Here is a 20,985-nt window from a genome sequence, read left to right as displayed (position 1 = left end):
GCCGGGGAACCCGGTGACAACCGCCCGTCTCCCTATGCTCGTCTGTTGCCGTTGCTCGCCATCGCGACGTTAGCGAATCATCCTTGGTAGGCGACCCAGAAGCCGTCTTGGAAGCTTCAGCCTCAGCTGCCTTCAGTCTCTCAGCCTCCTCCTTGGTCGCCTTCGCAATTTCAGCACGGGCCGCCTTCTCCGCGGCCACCTCTTCCTCCTTCTTCACCCTTGCCTCCTCCTTGACCTTCTCCTCCGCGGCCTTCTCCTTAGCTTCGAGCTTGTCATCAAGCAGCTCGTCAAATCTTTGCCACGGAAAGGAGCCATGAAGAGGAAAGAGCTCCCCAATCACTTCCCCGGCGGCTTCTTCGGCCAGTCCCGTGTTGGGCGCACATGTTAGGGAGGATAACGGTTTGGAGCGTCTCAATGTCCTCCTCCCTTTGGGCGATGATAGCATCCTTATTCCGAACCACCTTCCCCGGGACCGAAACATGCCCCTCCATTCGTCCCTCGCTTAGCATGAAAGTCGGCGACTTTCGAAGGTGGTCACGCCCCTCCGGCGCCTTAGCGGCTTCAGCCGCAGCCTCGGCCTTGGCTCTCTCGGCGAGACTTCCTTTTCAGCGTCCTCCCTAAGTTTTCTCTCGACGGACGCCTCTTCACCTCAACCTTGGCCCTCTCGGCTTCCTTGTTCGCAGCGTCGAGTTCAAGCCTGAGCCGCTCGAGCTGTAGGGCAGCTTCAGCAATGGCCTTCTCTTGCTCCACAATAAGAGCACCGGCCGTATCAGCCCACTTCGACTGCAACTTAGCCAAACTTAGGCCCTCCGACTTAATCTTGAAGGGGGTAGGCTTCGGGAAGGAGGTGACGACGGTGTCATTATTACCACCTGCCTGCGCAGATCGCTTCTCAGGACGCCGTTCAACATTGTGTCCGGTAGACGGCAGCGGTTGATCTACAAAAAATTCAATCAAAGCATCCGTGTCAACATACATGGACATACCAGAGAGCCTGTCATCAGGGACACCTAATGAACCGGCTAAGTCTGAGCCACAGGATAGATCTGTACCATGCTTGGCCTTCTTGGTCGGAGGACGCATTTCCTTGCCGGCAGCGAGTAGAGCGAGAGAGAAAGCGAAGCATCGGCGGCGGCGAGGCTCTTTCCTCTTACGGAAGAGAGGAGTTTCCATCGCCAAGGTGACCACCTCCTCGGCGGTAATATCAACGACCTCCACCGTCTCTTTTCGGGTCGAAGGGATGGGAGGTGGAACCGATGTCGACGCCGTCGCCGCCGAAGACTTTGTTTTCCGCGTTCGGCGCGGCATGTTACCAAAACCTTCGCCTGGGCCGCCTCCACATTTAAGCCCTTCACCGCCGATCCATGAGATCATTCGGCGCCATTCTGCGATCACGGGTCTGAGCCTTAGGGTGCATATCAACAACTGTCTTGTCCTTGGCAAGCCCTATTCTCCGGAGGATATCTTCTGACAGATCTGGGCCAAAATGGCCTGCAAAGGAAACGAAGCAAGAGTTAAGTGAAAGAAATAAATCAAAATTCAAAAAACGGAAACATTGAGAGCAGAGATGGGCCTCACACCGACCCCACTCACCCTGTGTTAGGGCCGGTATGAGGCCGACATGGCGAGCTCATCCTCGAAGAATGATCTGCGTCGGGGGAATCCATCTCTTCGGCAACCCATTCTTCTCCGCCTCAAAAAGCCTCATCGCCAGCTTCTCATCCGCATTAAGAGGGACCTTGCTGGCATCCATCGTAAGCTTACTCCGGGTGACCCATTTGTCATGCTCTGCCTTACTCTCGCACCGCAAATTAACTTGGTCTTTGGAAGGACCGGCGGCGGATAATCCTCCGGAACCTCAACGTACACCCACCGATCTTTCCAGGTCCTTGCGGAAGAAAGCTTATCAACGGAGACGTAACCCGGCTCCGTCTGCACGCTATACCACCCGACGCGACCAGGAAACGACGGCCGAAGGTGGTGAAGCCGACGGAATAAATTAACCGTTGGGACCTCCCCCTTGAAGAGACAGAGCCAGACAAAGCCGACTATGGTCCTAATAGCCAACGGATGCAGTTGGGCCACGGCGACGTTCATGGCTCTAATGATGGCCATAACGTATTCATTCGGCGGAAACCGGAGCCCGTACTCCAGTGTGGGATGTATACGCCGGTGCAACCCGGGGAGGGCAACAGACGGCTGACCCTCCTCGGGGATAACAATTTCGTATCCCTTGCCGAAGTAGAAATGGCCCTCGAAAAGTGTTTCGCCGAACAACGGCGAACTTATGGGTCCAAGCACGGTCGGGCGGACCTTACAGCGCGCCGTGATCCATGATGTACTGCCTCCCCTCATTAGGACGAGTCCTTCCAACATCATCATCGTCATCATCACCGTCATCATCAACATCATCATCATCCTCCCAATCCTCCAAAGCTTTTGGATCAACTTCGGGAGAAGGAGACCTAGGGCCCCCAGACCTTATCGGGACGGCGTCTAGTATCTCCTCCTCATCAAGACGCGACGGGGAACCCCCCGGCGCACGGTTACTAGGACCGGCATCAGTAGAAGACATGTTCACAACAAAAACTTAAAAGTTAAAAGTTGAAAAATTTGTTTGTTTACCTTGAAGAAAAGTGCTGCGCCGAAGTAACAATTCGATAACTAGAGAGAAGTTTTCACAAAGAGGGCTAGAAAGAAGAAATTTTTTGAGAAAATGAATTTGGAAGGCCAAATTCAAGGGCTAACTCTCCTATTTATAGGGCAAAGCCCACTCAATCCGACCAATCAGGGCAAAGCCCATGAAGCGTCAACCAATCAGCAACGGGACACATGTCAAGCATGCAGCCATGGAAGGTCAATCGACAAACAGTTACAAAACTTCTTCAACACGCTCCTTTACAGAATGTCAATCGACGTATCTTCTTCAACACACCCCTTGGTATCTACTTGCCAAACGGCCCGCTGATTCAACCAAGCTTGGCAGCACCGGCTGGGGGCAATCAAAAGCACACGGCACTCACAACCTCGGTCTCGGCCAGCGCCACTTTCTTTTCCACATCTGATGTCCATTACACATCCATGTGGAGGGGGGATATGGTACGGCCTAAGCAGAACCAAGCCGAGGTAGAAGAAGCCGGGCGAAAAAATTTTTACTTGCGCAGAATACGCTCAACACTCATCGAAGGTCCATACCACGGCATAGACTACGGCGGGGCAAATTGATGGGGCATATTCTCGCACCCGCCGACCAAGTCAACATATTGAGCAAGGTCAAAGATATCCACAAAGAAGTCAACGACTTAGACAAATTAACCGACGCAGCCCGTCGGCTGTCACTGGGCCTCGAGTACTGGGACAACTAGCCATCCGGGGCACATATCCGCGAACTCATATCCAAGACCCCTCGGCAAGTCAACAGGGCCCGCCGGCTGGGGTCCCTCGGCCGAGGGTAGAACAGTCTTTCCACCTGCTAGCCACTTGGCCACTTGGCCACTACGTGACAAAAGGTGAAAGTCTATAAATACTCCTCAACCCTCATTGAGGAAAGGATCCGAAAAATAACCTAAACATCTCATAATCTGGTAATATCTTCCTTATCTCTCTACAATACATACTTCGCCAAGTAACACATAACTTAATCCTTTTAAGTTTACTGACTTGAGCGTCGGAGTGAGTTCGCTCGGTACAAAGCCGAGCCCTCAGTTTGTTCAATGTTTCAGGAGACCGAAAGGGGGATTCAATCAAAGACGTCATTCAACAAGCACGGGTGGTAACAAGTAACTGCTCTGGAATTACACCCGGAACACTAACTAAATATATATTTTTAAAAAACAAATAAAATTATAAAATACTAAAAAAAATTATATTATAACATGCTTATATAAATGCCTAAATAAAATATAATTTGAAATAATAATAATATTACAATATAAATATTATACAAAAAAATTATAAACGAGCCCAAACGAGCTTTCGAGCAGAGCCTTGCTGAGCTCGGGTTTGGCTCGTATTTAACCGAGCTCGAGCTCGGTTTGACCGAGCACGAGCCGAGCTTTGACCGAACCGAATCCGAGGGCTCGACAAGTCGGGTCATATCATTAACAGCCCTAAATATAATGCAACGCCTCACTTCAATAGATGAAAACAATTTTTTTTTTATTAGGACTCATTTTAAGCTTAAAACCGATAATGTGGTTTTAAACCGAATTTTGCACAAAACTATAAAGAAAGTAGAGTTCATAAAATCACTCGAGTAGAGTTCGCCGGAGCAAACTGTTTTATGCTAATCACTTCCTTCTCCATCTCTCTCAAATACCAATCCAAGATATTGTTATGATTGTTAAAATCTCAAATTAGGGTTCCATAACTCAATTACACTGCCATTTTTCATCACATTTGCTAGAAAAACCCCAAATTATCTTTTGTTTTCTGTAAAAAGATGAGATTTTGAGAGATACCCAGTTCAATTAAGCAGGTTTTCTAAAATGGGTCGACCTCCAAGCAATGGTGCTCCTTCCTTTCGGTTCTATCCAGCTGAGGTCTCTTGTTTTCCCTCTTTTTATTACTTTGATTTGATTTATTTGATGAAATTGACTTTGTTGGATTTGATTGTTTCGTAACGAAGAATTTAAAGTTTATTAATAAAAAAAAAGCATTAATTAGTTCGGGTTTGCATGCAAAATGGTGATCAGTGGCGGAATTAAGGGGCTAGCAGGCAAAATGGTGATCAGTGGCGGAACTAAGGGGTTAGCAGGGGCGCTAGGCGATAAAAAGTTTGAAATTTTTAGTTTGATTTTTGATTTTTTTTTTCTGGTTTAAACTGTTGCATTAGTAATTCGTCGTTCTGATTATAAATCCCGGTTCCGCCACTGATGCCAATCTGAGAAGGTTTTGATATGTTTGAACTTGGACTGTATGAATTGTTGAATTATATTTGCTCTTGGTTGGGAATGTAGGATTGAATGCAAATTTATGATGAGTTGGTTCATTGATTGGCGAATTGGATTTCCGTCACTGTTCTTTGATTTATCATGTCATTTCTATTTTTTGTGTTTTAGCGGAGTTGGTTATGATTAATTGACTGTTTATGGTCAATTCTAGTGTTACTGACTCAGGGTTTATCTCATTGGAGTTCTTCTGATTTCAACATCTTTTTTCATGCTTGTTTGATCAACTATGGGACTCGGAATCTTTAATCTAATGTTTATACTGTAGTAGCATCGAAGCCAACAACTTGGTTGTGAATTCTCTTATAGGGACCGGACACTTTACTTTCTTAGAGCTCGCACACAACCTATGACTATTTATACGGTTGTTTTGGCATCCTTTAGCTGTGAGGTTTGAATTTATTCCCTTTTTTCTATGCTCTCTAAGGGAAACATTGTCCGTCCTACCATATATGTCGTAGTTATTGTAAAAAAAGTATTATGCTTGGTGGTGAGACACTTAGCTTTTAGCATTTTGAGAATATATGTTATGAATCTTGAGACTTGAGTACTTGTTTGTACGTGTTGCGGTGTATTCATGGGTTTTTTCTCCACTTCTCAGGTTGGGAGAGAGTTCGGAGGTATGACTAATACGAGTGCTATCCTTTCTGTCTCTCTTTTTTAGGTTGCTCAAATGGATGCCATTTTACAAAAACATGAAGGTCACGTGCCACCTCGTGATTTTCTTGTGGCTTTGGCTCACAGATTCAGGTTTGTTTCCAATGTTAACTTAGATAAGCTGTTGTACCCACTTTTGATGAGTATCAAACTCACCTTGAGTTAATTTGTGACTCTAGTCAATCGCCAGAGCGAGCTGGGAAAATAGATGTGCAAATGAAGCAGGTAGCTTGAGCCTTTAGGTCTAAACATCTTTAATTCCTATAATCTTAAAAAATGTGATAAATCTCTTTGAGCTTCTTCTTGTTGTTAGGTTTGGAACTGGTTCCAAAATAGAAGGTATGCATTGAGGGCAAAATTGGTGAAGTCACCTGTAAAGCATAGCGCTTCATTTGTTACTCGAAATGAAGTTACTCCATTGAGAAATTTAAATCTTGGTCCCCAACAGATGTCTACTTCTTCAGGTAGGGTCAGTTATGCTCGTCAAGCATTCCTGTTATTGTTTCCCTGGTGTCAAATATTTGTGTCGGTTTAATATGATTATATACTCCTTTTTTTCTTTGTATGTATTTGTCGTTTTTTTGTCTTTGACTCTTGCACCTTTTTGTGTACATTATGAATATGCCTTCTGACAGCTTAGTACAATGACAACAATCTAACTGAATATTTTACACCAAACATCTAGAACACTAGAACTAGACTTGTAGAGAATCTTTACTTATCTTTTGATGTGTGAGCTATGAAGTCGATTTCAGAAAGTTATTAGGATTGTCTGTGCATGAAGGTAATGTATGAGTGTATGGCTGTATGAGGGAGTCCGTACGTAGACGTAATAGGTCCTATCACAATTGGAATCATAAAGTCACAGACTCTTTGCCCCTTTCTCTCTTCCTTAGCCATGGTTGAATTGACTAAATCAAGTTAAGACGGTATACTATCTGTATCATCTTTGCCGATAATAATGTGTTGATTTATGAGACGACAAGTTGGAGGCAAAACTTGAAAGATGGAGGCTTCAGGTTTAAAAAAAAATTAAGACTAAAGAGTTATTGTGTAATTTTGATGAAGTGGAGACAGTGAGGCAAAAACAGTCATCTTAGCTGTGACGATGTTCAGGATTCCTACGTTTTTGGGTTATTTAACATCTACTTTATATTAGCTAAGGAAATGCAGCTTATAGAATAAAATCTAGTTAATTGAACTGAAAGAGGGTATTGCAAATTCTATGTGATTCGGGTGTGCTTCTTAGAGTTTGAATAAAGGTAAACTATACTGTTTGATAATCAAGTGTGCACTGTTATATAGGCAGTGAAACAGTGGCATGTCAAAAAGACGTGACTGGTATGTGGATGCTGAGGTGAGGTGAATGTGGAAATACAGAAAAAAAAAAAAAAAAAAAAAAAAAAAAAAAAAAAAAAAAAAGTAGATTGAAATAAGAGGTGACTAGAGAGAAACTATGAGTCATGCCTATTAAAGATAATATGATGGACAATCTGAATTGGCAGATCGAATTGTGTGGACTTGTAAAGGTGTGATGTCTGCCTTTGTTGTTAAAGTTCGACGTTGTATGAAATTTTGTTGGTCCAATTTTTTCTTCCATGCTTCTCAATTGCATGCTTAGATATTGCTCCATCGTCATACTTTCATGATGTACTCGTCTGTAATTGTTTTTGCTGATGAGCATGTCCCTATATTGTTTGATTATGTAGAGCTTTGGCCTTTGTTTGTATGGAACAAAAGGGAGGAAAATTAATATCCTTCCATTATACAAAAGATTTGGAGCGAAATCACCTTTGTTCCATTCTCTCTCCCCTTCCCTCCTCCTCTTTTCATTCCCCTCCCTTCCCTTTCCCTCCTACATTTGTATTTAAACGAAGTATTAATCTGTTTCCCGCTCTGTTTTTGGAGTAGCACTTTCTGTTCTGACATGACTGACATGCATTCCTAGTTTTCACATTTGTGTCAATTGTGTTAATGAGTCTGATCATTCAATGTTAGGTCCTCATAGTCTTAGAAATGCATCCGCACTTCCTTCAATGGAATTTGAAGCCAAATCTGCTAGGGATGGTGCATGGTAAATAACTTCTGCTACTCAGCTTATGTTATCTTTATTCTGTTGGTAATGTTATAATAGTATAAATTCTTCATTTAATTTTCATCTTCAGTTGTTTGTTTATTGTCGTTCTTTTTTCAGGTATGATGTTCATGAATTTCTTTCCCATAGATATATTGACACTGGTAATCCGGTGAGTGTCATAGTGACTATTGTTCTTTCTTTCGCCTAAAAAAAATGCTTCTTTTACCGAATCGTTCTGGTAGTCAAAGACTCAGAGGTGATTTTTGGTCCTTTCGGCAATCTTTAACTTGTCTTGATTTCAATAGACCTTTTCATAACTATTATTTCTGTCCTGCTCTCCCTTCACTAGTTCACTCAATTAAAGCGGACTTGCAATAAAAGTTGTCCTGGTATTACTGTTTTTTTTGTTAAGGTAAGAAAACTAGATTGATCCTCTAGGATAGGACCAACCTATCTCACCCTTTCGAATCATCATGGTATTTTTTCATACACAAATGTTTTTAAATCGCCGCTTTGTCTCTTTTAACTTTTTCAATTAATTATGTAATGTTTTTATAACAGAAGGTCTCACTTGTGACCGTCACAAGCTCTCCCACTTGCAGCTTGTGAGAGGTCACAAGCTTGTGACGAAAAGTGCCCGTCACAAATCTGCTGGTTTACTTTGCTCCTTTACTTTTCAGGATATTTTGTACTTCTGCCGTTTTTAGCTACTTATATCTTTAACCACCATCCTTTGGTACGACAGTCTGACTTGTATCATTTTGCAAATTCATGATATTTCAGGAAGTTCTAGTGTGTTTTGCTGGATTCAGTCCAGGTGAGGATGAGTGGGTTAACATTCGCAAGCATGTCAGACAACGATCTCTCCCGTGCGAAACATCAGAGTGTATTGTGGTGCTTCCTGGGGATCTCATACTCTGCTTTCAGGTTGAAGTTGCTCATTCTCAAGTTTTGTAGCTTTTAGATAAGAATCAAGTGACGGACTTAAAAATCACATTATATATTGCATTGGATGCTTTCGTCTGTCTAAACTTCACGCTCATACTCCTTTCCATGAGTTTCTTCCATTGACATAAAATGCACTCCAATTGGGTATTACTGCCGTAAATTTATCCTTACACTCAACATGTGTGTATATATATATAATCAGGAAGGTAAAGAGCAAGCTCTATACTTTGATGCCCATGTCCTGGATGCTCAAAGGAGGACACATGATATAAGAGGCTGTCGATGTCGGTTTCTGGTCCGTTTTGATCATGACCAGTCTGAGGTACCCCGTACCCCCACCTCCGCTTTTCTTCTACTTAATTTTTTTTTTTTTTTTTTTTAAACAACGTCTTCTACTTAATTGTTTCCATATTTCCAATGGAGCCAAAGACTCATTACTCTTTGGTTATGGATTATAATGGAATAAATCAAAATGGCTCAATAAAGTGGCCACGCTTCTTTCTTTTGTGAAGTAGCGGTCCTTCGATGCAGTTCTCGGCGCAATTTTCATCACGGGTCATTCAGAAACAGCTTCTTTGTGTTGCTAACACAAGGGTAAGGCTGCGTAAATCCGACCCCCTTACCCCGCAATTTGCGGGAGCCATTGAGGCACTGGTGTAATGTTGTTGTTGTAACGTCTTCTACTTCATTATAATATCAAAGACAAGTTCTAAAGCCACTAATCCTAGACCTTATATGCATTAACTTCTGTAATAAAGTAATTTTATTGCTCGCAAATTCTTATGTCAGACGTCTTATGATTAGCTTCTCACTCAGAAATTGACCCTTTTACGGGCCTGACTTGTAGGAAATAGTACCGCTAAGAAAAATATGTCGAAGACCAGAGACAGATTACAGGCTACAACAGCTGCATGCTACAAATGAAGCATCTACATCTGTGACCGTGCAGCGTCCTATACCTGTAGTTGACCTCACTGATGGCAGCCCTGTCGAGCTGACAACTTCTGATCCCTGTACTGCTGCTACTACTACTACTACTGTTTCTCCGCCCCCAGTTGTCATTGCTGGGCCTCAAGCTCCAATTCCACCTCCACCCGGTTATTCAACTCCGTCCCCAATTGGGTTTCCAGACCCAAAGTCAACACCAATTCCACCTCCACCCGGTTATTCAACTCCGTCCCCAATTGGGGTTCCAGGCCCACCAATTCCACCTCCACCCGGTTTTTCAACTCCGTCCCCAATTGGGTTTCCAGGCTCAAAGTCAACATCAATTCCACCTCCACCCGGTTTTTCAACTCCGTCCCCAATTGGGTTTCCAGGCCCACCAATTCCACCTCCACCCGGTTTTTCAACTACGTCCCCAATTGGGTTTCCAGGCCCAAAGTCAACTCCAGTTCCTGAACAACAGAATCTAGTGTCTCCACTGAAGGTTGAGAATGACAACCCGGCAAAAATTCCAGATCCAGTAACTGATTCAAACAAGAATGAGACTGACAACTCACATTTAGTACCGGGACTTGATAAGGTTGCATCAAATAGTCCAGATCCAGTCTCAGTTCCAATCAAGGTTGAGAACGAGAATTCCGACCCAGTTCCCAAACCAAACAATGTTGAAAGCATCAATTCCGGAATATCAGATGGCTTTGCTGGTGCACAGGCAAATTTTACTGTGCCTGTTGAAGCAATCAAGGTGAAGGCCGAGAGGATGGAAAGCAGTGTCGCAGAAACAGTTGCATTGACAGGAAGCAGCGCTTCCCATGTTGATTCTGCAAAGACCCAACCCAGATGACCCGTTTACCAGCCTAGTGATTTAGCAAATATGGAGTAATCTGTAGCAATCTGTGATAGTACTCGGTAGTTATTAACTAATGATTAACCGATATTTGTAGTCAATCTCGTGTAGTTATAGTTGTACTAATATGAATTAGCAGCAAAATTAGCAACTAATTAGTGATGGACTTACAGGTGAATGGTTTTTTTTTTTTTTTTTAACAAATACCGAACAGGTTGGTTCAAGTGAGAAAGACATTCTGAATGTAATCGATCGCATGTTCAAATCCGTGTCCGAGCTTATTAAAACTCGTGAGTATACCTTTTTTCGAGTTAAAACCGTTACAATTATTAGAATTGACCTATTATTTCTACTTTGTAAGCTATTCCATATGCTCATCATATTCACATTTATCTCCTCCATTGTTGCCAATTATCATTTCCACAGCCTTATTCACTTGTAAGTTGTACCTAATACACAAAACTATATGAAAGGCGTGTGTATTCCACGCGCCTCTTACAAAACTCCACGCATTAGCCACACAGCCATAACATTGTATTGGCCCTTTATAAAGGGTACTGATAATGCCACTCGAAAATCAACCACGCTCCTCAACATATGTGAAACTAGGATTTAGTAACTTCAATTTTCAATGGAGAAATAGAGTGACAACAACTTTGCTAGTTGCGTTATGTATACTTGTTAATACTCCGTAAGTTAGGTTTAAGAAAATAAATCTCCTCATATTTGGGAATTGATATGAATAACCTAACTTACTCAACATTTCTTTACTAGTAAAATATACTCAACGATATAATAACGCGCATTACAGAGGCTTATTGTAAGCAAAGCGTCTTGTAACCATTTTACCTAAAAATGTAACCATTTTACCTAAAAAGTTACCAAACAATTTCCCAAGTTATACTCCCTCCTATTCTAAATAACTGTCTATTTGTCATTTTCGTCTATTCACATAACTGTCCCATTTGTCATATTTAGACATGATTTTTTACTTTCCTACCCTTGACTTTTTTCTTTATTTACCACCTCAACCACCCCTAACCCATCATATTCAATACTTTTCATTATTTAACTCCTATATTCTTACCCCTATACAATAATTTTCATTATTTTAACTATATTCCTTAATTTTCGTGTCATTGGCCAAATGAGACACTTATTCGGAATAGAAGGGAGTAATAATTTGTCACATTTTATCATTAAAATGGTGACATTTAGCCTGTCTTCAGCTTGTAACGAAACTGCAAGAAAGATTTTTATAACTACCTTTGCCAACTAACTAGTTGGTTGCACGGCGCGCGATGCGCGCCGTCCCCCAAGTTAGTTTAATCGTTTATTTTCAAATGCGTAGTATCGAGTCTTGATTTCGTTTAATTTTTTTGTTTGTTCGAATAGATTGCAAACAAGATCACATTCGTAAATATTTGCTATCTAACTTTGTTGGTAACATCAATATACGATTTGGTTCGGTTGACTCTACATGTTGAGTGTTGATCACAATGAAACTCTTGTTGTTATGTTATTTTGATGGCTGAATCAATTGCAAACAAAATTATAACCATTCGTAAGTATTTAACTTTGATGGTAACATGAATATCCGAATATAACTACACTTTTTCCTTAGATAGTTTAATTGTTAAAGAACACGATTACATGGAATACATAAGACATTAGTATTATATTGTACTTTGTTGCGAAGTAACGTAAACATCACATCTCCTCCTCCCCTTCCTTCTCATAGTAATCGCTCCTCCCCTTAGCCCTCCTTACTCCTCCACTCCCTTCTCCTTTTCCCCAACCTTCCTCACCCACTACTTCGTCATCCTCTTTATCTCCCTCTTTTCTCTTCAACACTGTCGCATCCTAAACCACCTTCTCTTCTTCAACTTTGTAATCCTACTTCCCTTTCCCCTTTTTGTCCTTGTCCTTCCCTATACCTTCTTTGTTCTCTATCATCTTCTTATATATTCTTTATTTTCCTTTCTCCTCCACTTGCTCTCATATTATTTCTCCCATTTTTCCAAGTACTCCTCCATATCTTTCACTTACTCCTCTCCTTTCCTTCCTCTTTCCCTTTTTTCTTATCGTCCGTATTCTTTCATTTACCCCTCTCTACCTCCTCTTCTTTACCCTTACTCTCTTTCTCGACCTTCATCCCTTCCCCCTGCCTCCTCTTTTATACCTTCCATTTTCCCTCCTCTTCTACTTGCTCTCATATTATTACTCTCCAATTAGCACAAGTATTACTCCTCCTCCCTCATCCCTCTTATCGTCCACATTCTTCCATTTTCCTCTCCTTGACTCCTATTAACTTATAGGTCTTTCTTATGAGTTTTTTTAAGTTAAGACCTCTCACAATCCTCTTGTCATGTTTAACATTATTTAAATAGGTTGTGAGTGTCTTCTTAAATTTAAGAGTGTCTTAAATAAGAATTTGTGTTAAAGCAATGGTAGCTCCAAAACAAATTGTAGTTAATCCATTTAAGCACGTTTTTACATAGAATTAAATCCCAAACCATCATAGATAAAAGCAAATCCCAAGGCTTACACTAACATGTACAGAAGGATGGTCATCATTTCGTATCTCTTGGCAAGCTACATTGCGTCCCTGCCTATAATGACAATTAAGTGCCTGTGCAAAAGGGTATACCAATTTCCTGCTTAAACCTTTACAATATTAGTTGCTACAACACTAAACTTCCTTACTAAACACATCTTCTATTGATGCATTAACGTAAACTACCCTCGAGTCCTGTAAGAGTATGATTCTGAGTAAGAGTACGATTCTATATAATATCAATAAATAGAGTCATTGCTATTAATCTTTCACAAAATAAATCAACGACAACCACTATGATCTTCCATTCCTAAACCTATGGAAGATAAAAAGCTGGATGTATGACGTACGGGTGCAGCGATCCATGTTATAACATCAATCTGCAATAAAACATAAAGGGAAAAAAAACAATAAAAATGTAAGCAAGGTAGAAACCAGGTATACACTATGATAAAGCCACAATACTTTCTTAATCACGATGCTCTACCAGCTCCTCACTCAGAAGCTTGCAAATAGAGCAATAAGCCAGTAACAAATTTGAAGGCTATAGTAGGCTAGTAGCCTTAGCACGTGACTTATACACAAAATACACACAGTTTTTGATTTCGATCTTAGTAACAGGTTTGACATTTTCCCACTTCTTCCCTCATTCCTTACCTAAAGAAACCAAACATAGAGTCTCATCTCCTCCTCTCCCTCTCAATCTTAGCTAAACCAAGCATAAACTCTTTTTTGCCTCTATCGTTCTCCCCCTTCCTTCTCCTCTCCTCCCTCCTCGCATAAGTTTGACACTAAATTACAAATTTCGTGAATCTAAATGATTTAGGCAAGACGATATCTAAGTTTTTCAAAAGGGAATTAAAAATACCAACATAAACGATACCAATCTCTGCAAAAACAGAGGTCCCTAACACGACGTTGGAACATGGAAGTTAAATATCAAAGAGACAATCGCCGTATCCTATTGCATTTTTCTAAATAGGTTCATCCTTGTCGACTATATATTAACTCTTAACATGAACATCACTCTTTAAATAAGGGTATGAAGCTTGTCCTATATAAGCACGTCATTTCGTTGTTATGATAGATATGCAGGTAGTCCTATATAAAGTAGAATCAATTATGGATACATCACACATGTGAAGGCAATCTATTCTTGATAAGCATGCAGCTAGTTGCAATTTAAGCAAGAATCAATACGGGTACACCACATGCGGAGATGGTGTGAAAAGCATATTTGCTCACCAGCCCTCTACTTCCCTCCCTCTCAATGCTCTCATCTCTCCTTCACCATCTAAACAAAACCAAACACCAATTTTTTTCCCCCTTCCCATATACCTCTTAATCCAAGAAAAAATAAACACTAACTGTTATTCCATCCATCTTTCTCCTACTCACTTCATCTCTCCTCCCCCCTCCCTCCTCCCTCCATCCTCGAACCCTCGCTCTCCCCCTCCGTCATATGGTCATGTCGCAAAAGTGCGAATTACATGAATCAATATGATTTGAGGAAGGCAAGATTCCAATTGTACCCAAAGCGAAGAAATATATCTCACATATAAATACCAACACTAACAGTAACAATAAACTGAGGATCCTAACATGACCTAGAAAGTCATAGATCAAAGTGATAACTACCATACTAATGGAAGCTTAGTTTTAAAAATGCAAATATAAAACTCTTGAAATGGATAGCTTTTGCTATAACAAAAAATAGAGAAAACAAAGTAACACACACTGGTTTGTCGAAAGATGGTCTGTAAAAAAAGAATGCAGAGTTATCATTTGTTGTCATCCAAAAGAAAGGATGTTCATGTCCTGCAAGACATACCAAACATAAAATTAGTCGTACGAGAGGAAGAGAAAGGAGATTACACTAACATTCCATAATCATCCAACAACAGACCCAAATTAAAACAAAAATCATAATATTTGACAAAAAGTCCACAACTATATACTCGCTCCCATCCAGACCTATGGTAACATGGACCCACTTTATGTGAGGTGAAAAGTGGGTTCATGTTACCTCTGGTCTGGATGAGAGGGAGTGTGAGAATTACGATTGATATGCATATGCTTAACGTGGACTTTGCTAGTGAATTGTTAAAGGTTGAAAAGCAAAAAAAAATCCATTTGCAGGTCGTGCAACAACTGTTTACTCAACAACTACAACACTATCCCATTCCCTGGAAGGCTCCCGCAAATTGCGGGATCGAGTGGTTGGATGTAAACAACATTCTCCTTGTGTTAGCAACGTAGAGTGCCTGTCTCATGATGCCCAAAAATGAAAATAAGCACGAGAATAGCATCCAAGTGCATCGAGAAAAGTTTATTCAACCTTACCCTATTCCAACTTCTGATAAGAGCAAGCAATAATTCGATTTAGATCAAAATAAGTTCCATCAAATTTTCATAGATATGCAGAGATATCCAATAAATGAATCTTTTAATTCCTTAAAATATCAACAAACAAACAAACAAACAATACAATACCTAAAACACAAATTTGAAGCTCCAGTGCCCAAAAACACCTTTTATTTTGTAGAAATTGGTTAAAGTGAGTTCTCCTTGACTTTTGTTTGTTAATATATGCATTCCTTTCCTTCATATATGACTCCCTCCCCCTCCCTCCTTCCTCGAGTTCCATCCTTCTCTCTCTTTTGCTTTTGTTTACATTCACTCATTATGAAAGTATGGTCTCTGAAATTGTAAAATCAAAGTACAAATAAGAGGTACAAGCTCTGAGGAGATATAAGGAAAAAAGAAGGGGGAACATGATGATCACAAGATATATAAGGGAAAACACACAACAATTCATTACTAATATACTAATAAATCATACTTGAGTGGGTCCGCAAACTGATCTACTTTCAATATGCTGGAACTCATATATCAATTTACTGATCTTCATTTCTCGCAGATCAAGTTGAACAGAAATACTCGAGACTATCTAGGGCAATATGGAGTATAGTAAAATGGTTTCCCAACTTCAGGCGAAAATTTAGGTCCAGCTCCCTCTGAACGTTTGACATCCTTATAATCCCATAATAAAGGCTTGAATCGAATTTTAGGGACACTAAAACGACCTGACAACCTGAGCATGGTTCTAGCATGACCCACAACATTTTATCTCTAACTAATACGGAGTCACTCGCACTATCTCCCACGCCCTTTTTATTCCACAAAAATGGATCTCAGAACTTTCAAGAGCTTGGTCTCTTTAGTTAATGAATTACATGTTTTTCATGAGTTGGGGAGAAACTTTAGGTCTAACTATCACATCTAACATTCCGCAACTCAGATTCAACCCAGCGCAACTTTAATAAAAACTAAACTACCAGACAAACTGAACATGGTCTTATCCAATGACCCATTTCCCATCCCAGTAATTTTATATCTTAATATCTTCCGGCCTCCTTCCTTTTTAGTTCCACAAATCCGGATCTAAGAACTTTCAAGATCTTGGTATCACAGTGAAGGAAGGATCCTTTAATCGTGTCTTTCAAGGAGTATAGGAATTCATTAAAGGTCAACCAACCCGAGAAGAATCCGATACTATTAGTCTTTTCTCAATTCTAAGCCCTTATAAGGTCCAAATTCCAGGCCAACACACAACAATGAATATGGGATTTCACATGTCAGAATGCATGCGTGGGGATGGTTAATAAAGCAAGATTATAAACTAATTTCCTTTTTTTTGTCATTTACCTGGCTGCATTATTTATGTTAATTAACAAGAAAGATGATTATTGAAATAAAGCAAGGTTAGACTAATTGAGATCAACCTATTTGTCATTTAGCAAAAAGAAAGTTGATAGTATAATAATGTCATTTAGTCGATTATGCCTAAACAATTTAACATGAACAAAAAGCAAGTTACATCCAAAACCACATACCAACCTCGGATAAAATAGGTCACAAGTTCCCTAGACTATGGCCCAATATCTTGTTATTTGACCCGACGTTTCAGGGTGACTCCATTCAATCCAATGAAAATTAACAAACTGAATAGTAGAAGAGAGTAGAGACTGATTAAGGCAAAAGAAAAAAACACACCTGACCAACCATCTCAGCAACCCTTTCCAAGTAAGAATAAGCATGCTCCAATATTTAGCATCCTGCCCAACAACCTCCTCCTAAGTCCGCTGAGACTTGCGTCAACCTGCATATTTCACAACAACTAAGTAAGAAAAACACGAAAAGGTAGACACAATTTTGGAAATACCGACTCTCACTTCTTCAGTAGCACGAGCTAAAAAGGATGATACCACTCAATTCAGTTCTGTTGCTAGCAAATATATCCTGTTTGTATGTGAGTCATGTAAATAATAGGTGTGAAAGATGACTTATATTCTTTTGAGTTACAGTGTTCAGAGAGAGATTCGTCTTATCAAGCCAAGGTCCCCCAAGATAATAGGTGTGAAGATCTCTTTTATATTTACATGAACCTCTAACCATATAAAAAGTTAATTAGCTTTTTAGGCCACAATCACCAATTATGAGAATATGTACCATTAACCATAATTGGTCCAATGACATTGATTGCAAAATTAATGGGATTAGTCTAATTAGAAAGACATCTAGAAATATGATCTGATCATGATACTCCTTCTCCCCTGTTTTTTAAGGATTCAAAGTTGGAATCATTGCTCACCATTATGCACTTTAAATTTCTTAAAGCATGCTCTTAATGACACCCCCATTAGGCCATTATCATGAGTCTCCCTCATTTCTTAATATACACATAGGTCCATGGTATTAAATAAGGGTCGACGACACTGCATTAAAAGGCTTATTGAAATTTGAGTACCAAAAATTTCCACTTAAGGGTTTTTTTTTCACAGGTATGATGCTCTTAAGATACAAACAACAATTAGATCAACAAACGAAACCAGGACTCTGAAACCCAAAAAGGTATTAAGAACAGCGGCAGGAAACAAACTAAGACTACATGACATAACTAACTTACCATAAGGGCAGCAGAACGACAAAATGCTGCTCCGTTGCCATTTGTATCAGCATACTCATTATATTCAGCTTCCAATAAAATGTCTTTCAGCTTTCGCCATTCAAATCTAATGGTGTACCAGAAACTGTCCACTGACTGTTGTCACCAACAAACAAGATATTGAGAATTAGGATATTAAAACAAGCTAATATTGCTAATTTAATCTCCAACAATGTAAAATACGGAAGACACTGAGCGAAATTGTAACAAAAGACAACATAAGAGATACTTGGGGGTAAAAAAACACACAGATAACCTGATATATAGGGGTCATGCCATTTTGCGGAAATTATCAGGGCTCTCTTCCATATGACTCCATGTTTACAGTAAAAGGCTGCAGAAACAACATTAAAAACAATAACATTAAGCATACAAATCACAGTAGAAGCGAACCCTGGCCAAAAATAAATATATACCAAGAAGCAAACCTTGCCTAGAAACAAGAATTCATTATTCACTATTTCGGTTTGGCAACTACCAGTTATGATGGAGATAGATTAAGAGTCACAGCCGAAGATGTCCGAGTTGGATAAGAAGCTTGGGCATTGATGGCACAAACACCATGTGGTAAGTTGGTGTTCCTTCTTATGTACATTTAGCCGTCCATCCCCCAGTCGGAACCCCACGAGTTCTTTACTATCCAGTAATCTTTGCCGCCTTCAGAGTTGTAGCCTACAATTAGTACTGAATGGTCAATATCATCTGGATTGCTTGAGAATTCACCATCATACATTCCCTAAGACAAACATGTTAAATGTTCATTCAATACGCTAATAATAGCTTTTGGGTTAAACATGAAACAAAGAAGGATAAAACAACGGAACAAGACGTGAAAACGGAAGACTGAGCTAATTACTGGTTATCTTAAGGGCCGATTGTCGAAGCTAGAAGCATTTTTAGGAAAAAAGAGATCCTCATAAATTACTGATAAACAATGAGTACATATACTTATAGGGGAGACGATATAAGCAACCGTAAAGTTCATAAATCCATCGAAAATTCAAGTTATGACTGAAGGCATATCGTACTACAAGTATATAAAATTATAAGCCAAGGGCAATTAGTGATTACTCGCTCCAGTATAAAGTTGAAAGTCAATAGATGATCCATGGACACCAGCTCTAATAGGCTGGTTAACAATCGCACAAAGTAAAGCGTTTTCCGATTGTTTAATATTTTGAAATGCATACTCAGCCATTATCACATCCCATTTTGGCCTTATCACAATCTTCTAATGCTTGCTCCGAGACCCTTACAAGTTCTTTGTTGTTGATCGCAGTTATTCTTCTGATGTCCCTGACTGAAGAGAATCCGTAAGAATCAAATGCATCAATGAGTAGTTAGTGGTAAATAGGCCGGTCTCCAATAAATAACCAAGAAACCGTCTCATTTGAGAATTTAACAGAAATGCCAGATATTTAGCATGATGCAGAAGGAATGATGAGAATAACTACGACACATTGGTTATTATCGAAATAATTAAAGCCGTTGTACTTGACTCAATTGCGGAATTTCACATATGGACTTGTCGGAAAAGGGATCAAGACTAACTATGCAGTACAAGCTGGGATAAAAGAGAAACTCGGTGGTGATTACTTAATGCATCCGATCCTTATAGCAGGGCAATGGACTATCAGTATGTCATGCTCAGAGGAACATGATCAGACTTTGATGCTTGACTCAGTCACAAGATTAGCGTGGTTAGCGTGGTGTCTTAGGAATACTAATACAGGACGGCATGAAGGACGTATCAGCAATAATAAAAACACACATTGATAGTCCTATAAAACCTACAGAACCACTTCAGCACAGACTGTTAAACGTGTACTATCAAGGCATTAGGCGCTATGATTTTTGGTCGTGTTGATCTGTAATGATGACAACATATTGCCGATTTATAAAGATTTTGAAGACTATCAACAACCAGTTATCGTAAAACGGAATTTTCCTCATGAGTGACCATGCCCAAAAAAAATAATATACTCCCTTCGTCCCAATCATTTGTTTACTTTTATCTTACACCTCAAAATCTCAAATGAGACAGAGGGATTACTTTCCATCTTTGTGAATTGCTACTACTAATTATTCAACGTTATTCAACGGTGAGTGCCAAGTGGGTCAGTTAGCCAAACAGAAATGTATGTCTACGATCTCCCCTATGAGATTGCTTGTAAAAATCACATTTGTTTAGTTATCAAACTGCAATAAATAACAAACAATAATGCAACAACTTGAGATGATAATCACAGAATGTCAATTTTGTTTGAAGTTATACTATTCTGATCTATGAATGTATGAAGATAAACTCAAACTACCCAGATAACTTAGCCAAACCCACCATCATTAGTAAGTAAAAATGAAAACTTGAATCAATTTACAAAAGAAGAAAGAACGAATTACCATTTGCAGTCGGGAATGACATGGGTGACTGTGATGCTCGGGGAAATCTGAATTAAATGAAGATCAATACATCAATACAAACTATTACAAAAATCAAATCATGAATGACAGGTTAAATAAAGGGGTACCTGAGACAAAACAAATGGCCATTATTAATAAAGCAAATTCTTTGCTTGTGATTTGTTGATGGAAAAAGCAGCTGGTGTCTCATCAAAAGCGATGGTGAAGGAAGGAGCAGGATGAAACAGGAGGTTTTGAGAGAGAAAATAATTGAGGTGAACGAACGGCAGGGAGGAAAATGAGGAAAATAATTGTGAGCAAATGCTAAAAGGCCATGAACTCGCAAATCAAGTGGTAGTATTCAATGGTCAACCCAATGCAGCACACCAAAAAAACAAGGCCCAATCACACCACATCACTCAGTCCAACCCAAAAAAGTGGTACTATTCATTGTTGGAGTTACTATTCATTACAATGAATAGTAACTTGGAGCATACACATTTAAGGTAAGGTGTAGATACAATTATATTTGAAATCCGTTTTATATCATCTTTGTGTGAAACCGTCTTACGCGAGACTAACCAAACTACTCAACTT

The 20,985-nt window shown here is 40.0% G+C and overlaps 1 protein-coding gene and 1 long non-coding RNA gene across 2 annotated transcripts; one reads left to right on the top strand and one right to left on the bottom strand.

The window, feature by feature from the left end:
• The first annotated feature begins 4,117 nt into the window (after positions 1–4,117).
• On the top strand, positions 4,118–10,597 carry LOC141647000 (protein SAWADEE HOMEODOMAIN HOMOLOG 2-like). Its single transcript, XM_074455027.1, has 9 exons — positions 4,118–4,541; positions 5,614–5,699; positions 5,786–5,831; positions 5,920–6,070; positions 7,605–7,680; positions 7,801–7,852; positions 8,467–8,610; positions 8,834–8,953; positions 9,479–10,597. The coding sequence occupies exons 1-9, from the start codon at positions 4,488–4,490 to the stop codon at positions 10,418–10,420; spliced, it is 1,671 nt and encodes a 556-aa protein (XP_074311128.1). The 5' UTR covers positions 4,118–4,487; the 3' UTR covers positions 10,421–10,597.
• An 8,229-nt stretch (positions 10,598–18,826) lies between these two features.
• Positions 18,827–20,836, bottom strand: LOC141646999 (uncharacterized). The gene is made up of 3 exons (XR_012545658.1): positions 20,517–20,836; positions 20,389–20,435; positions 18,827–19,288 (listed from the first exon to the last, which is right to left on the bottom strand). It is a non-coding gene; the product is annotated as an uncharacterized LOC141646999 (long non-coding RNA).
• Between the last annotated feature and the right edge of the window lie 149 nt (positions 20,837–20,985).

The sequence above is a fragment of the Silene latifolia genome, chromosome 3, assembly GCF_048544455.1.
Source record: "Silene latifolia isolate original U9 population chromosome 3, ASM4854445v1, whole genome shotgun sequence".
NCBI classification, from domain to species: domain Eukaryota; kingdom Viridiplantae; phylum Streptophyta; class Magnoliopsida; order Caryophyllales; family Caryophyllaceae; genus Silene; species Silene latifolia.
This window is presented reverse-complemented; position numbering and strand designations above follow the sequence as displayed.

What these genes read in the sequence shown, in the direction of transcription:
- LOC141647000 (XM_074455027.1), top strand. Translation starts at nt 4,488, where the DNA reads ATGGGTCGACCTCCAAGCAATGGTGCTCCTTCCTTTCGGTTCTATCCA. An exon ending in ACAGATGTCTACTTCTTCAG is followed by an intron (nt 6,071 to 7,604) that starts GTAGGGTCAGTT and finishes ATTCAATGTTAG; the next exon opens with GTCCTCATAGTCTTAGAAAT. An exon ending in ATCTCATACTCTGCTTTCAG is followed by an intron (nt 8,611 to 8,833) that starts GTTGAAGTTGCT and finishes ATATATAATCAG; the next exon opens with GAAGGTAAAGAGCAAGCTCT.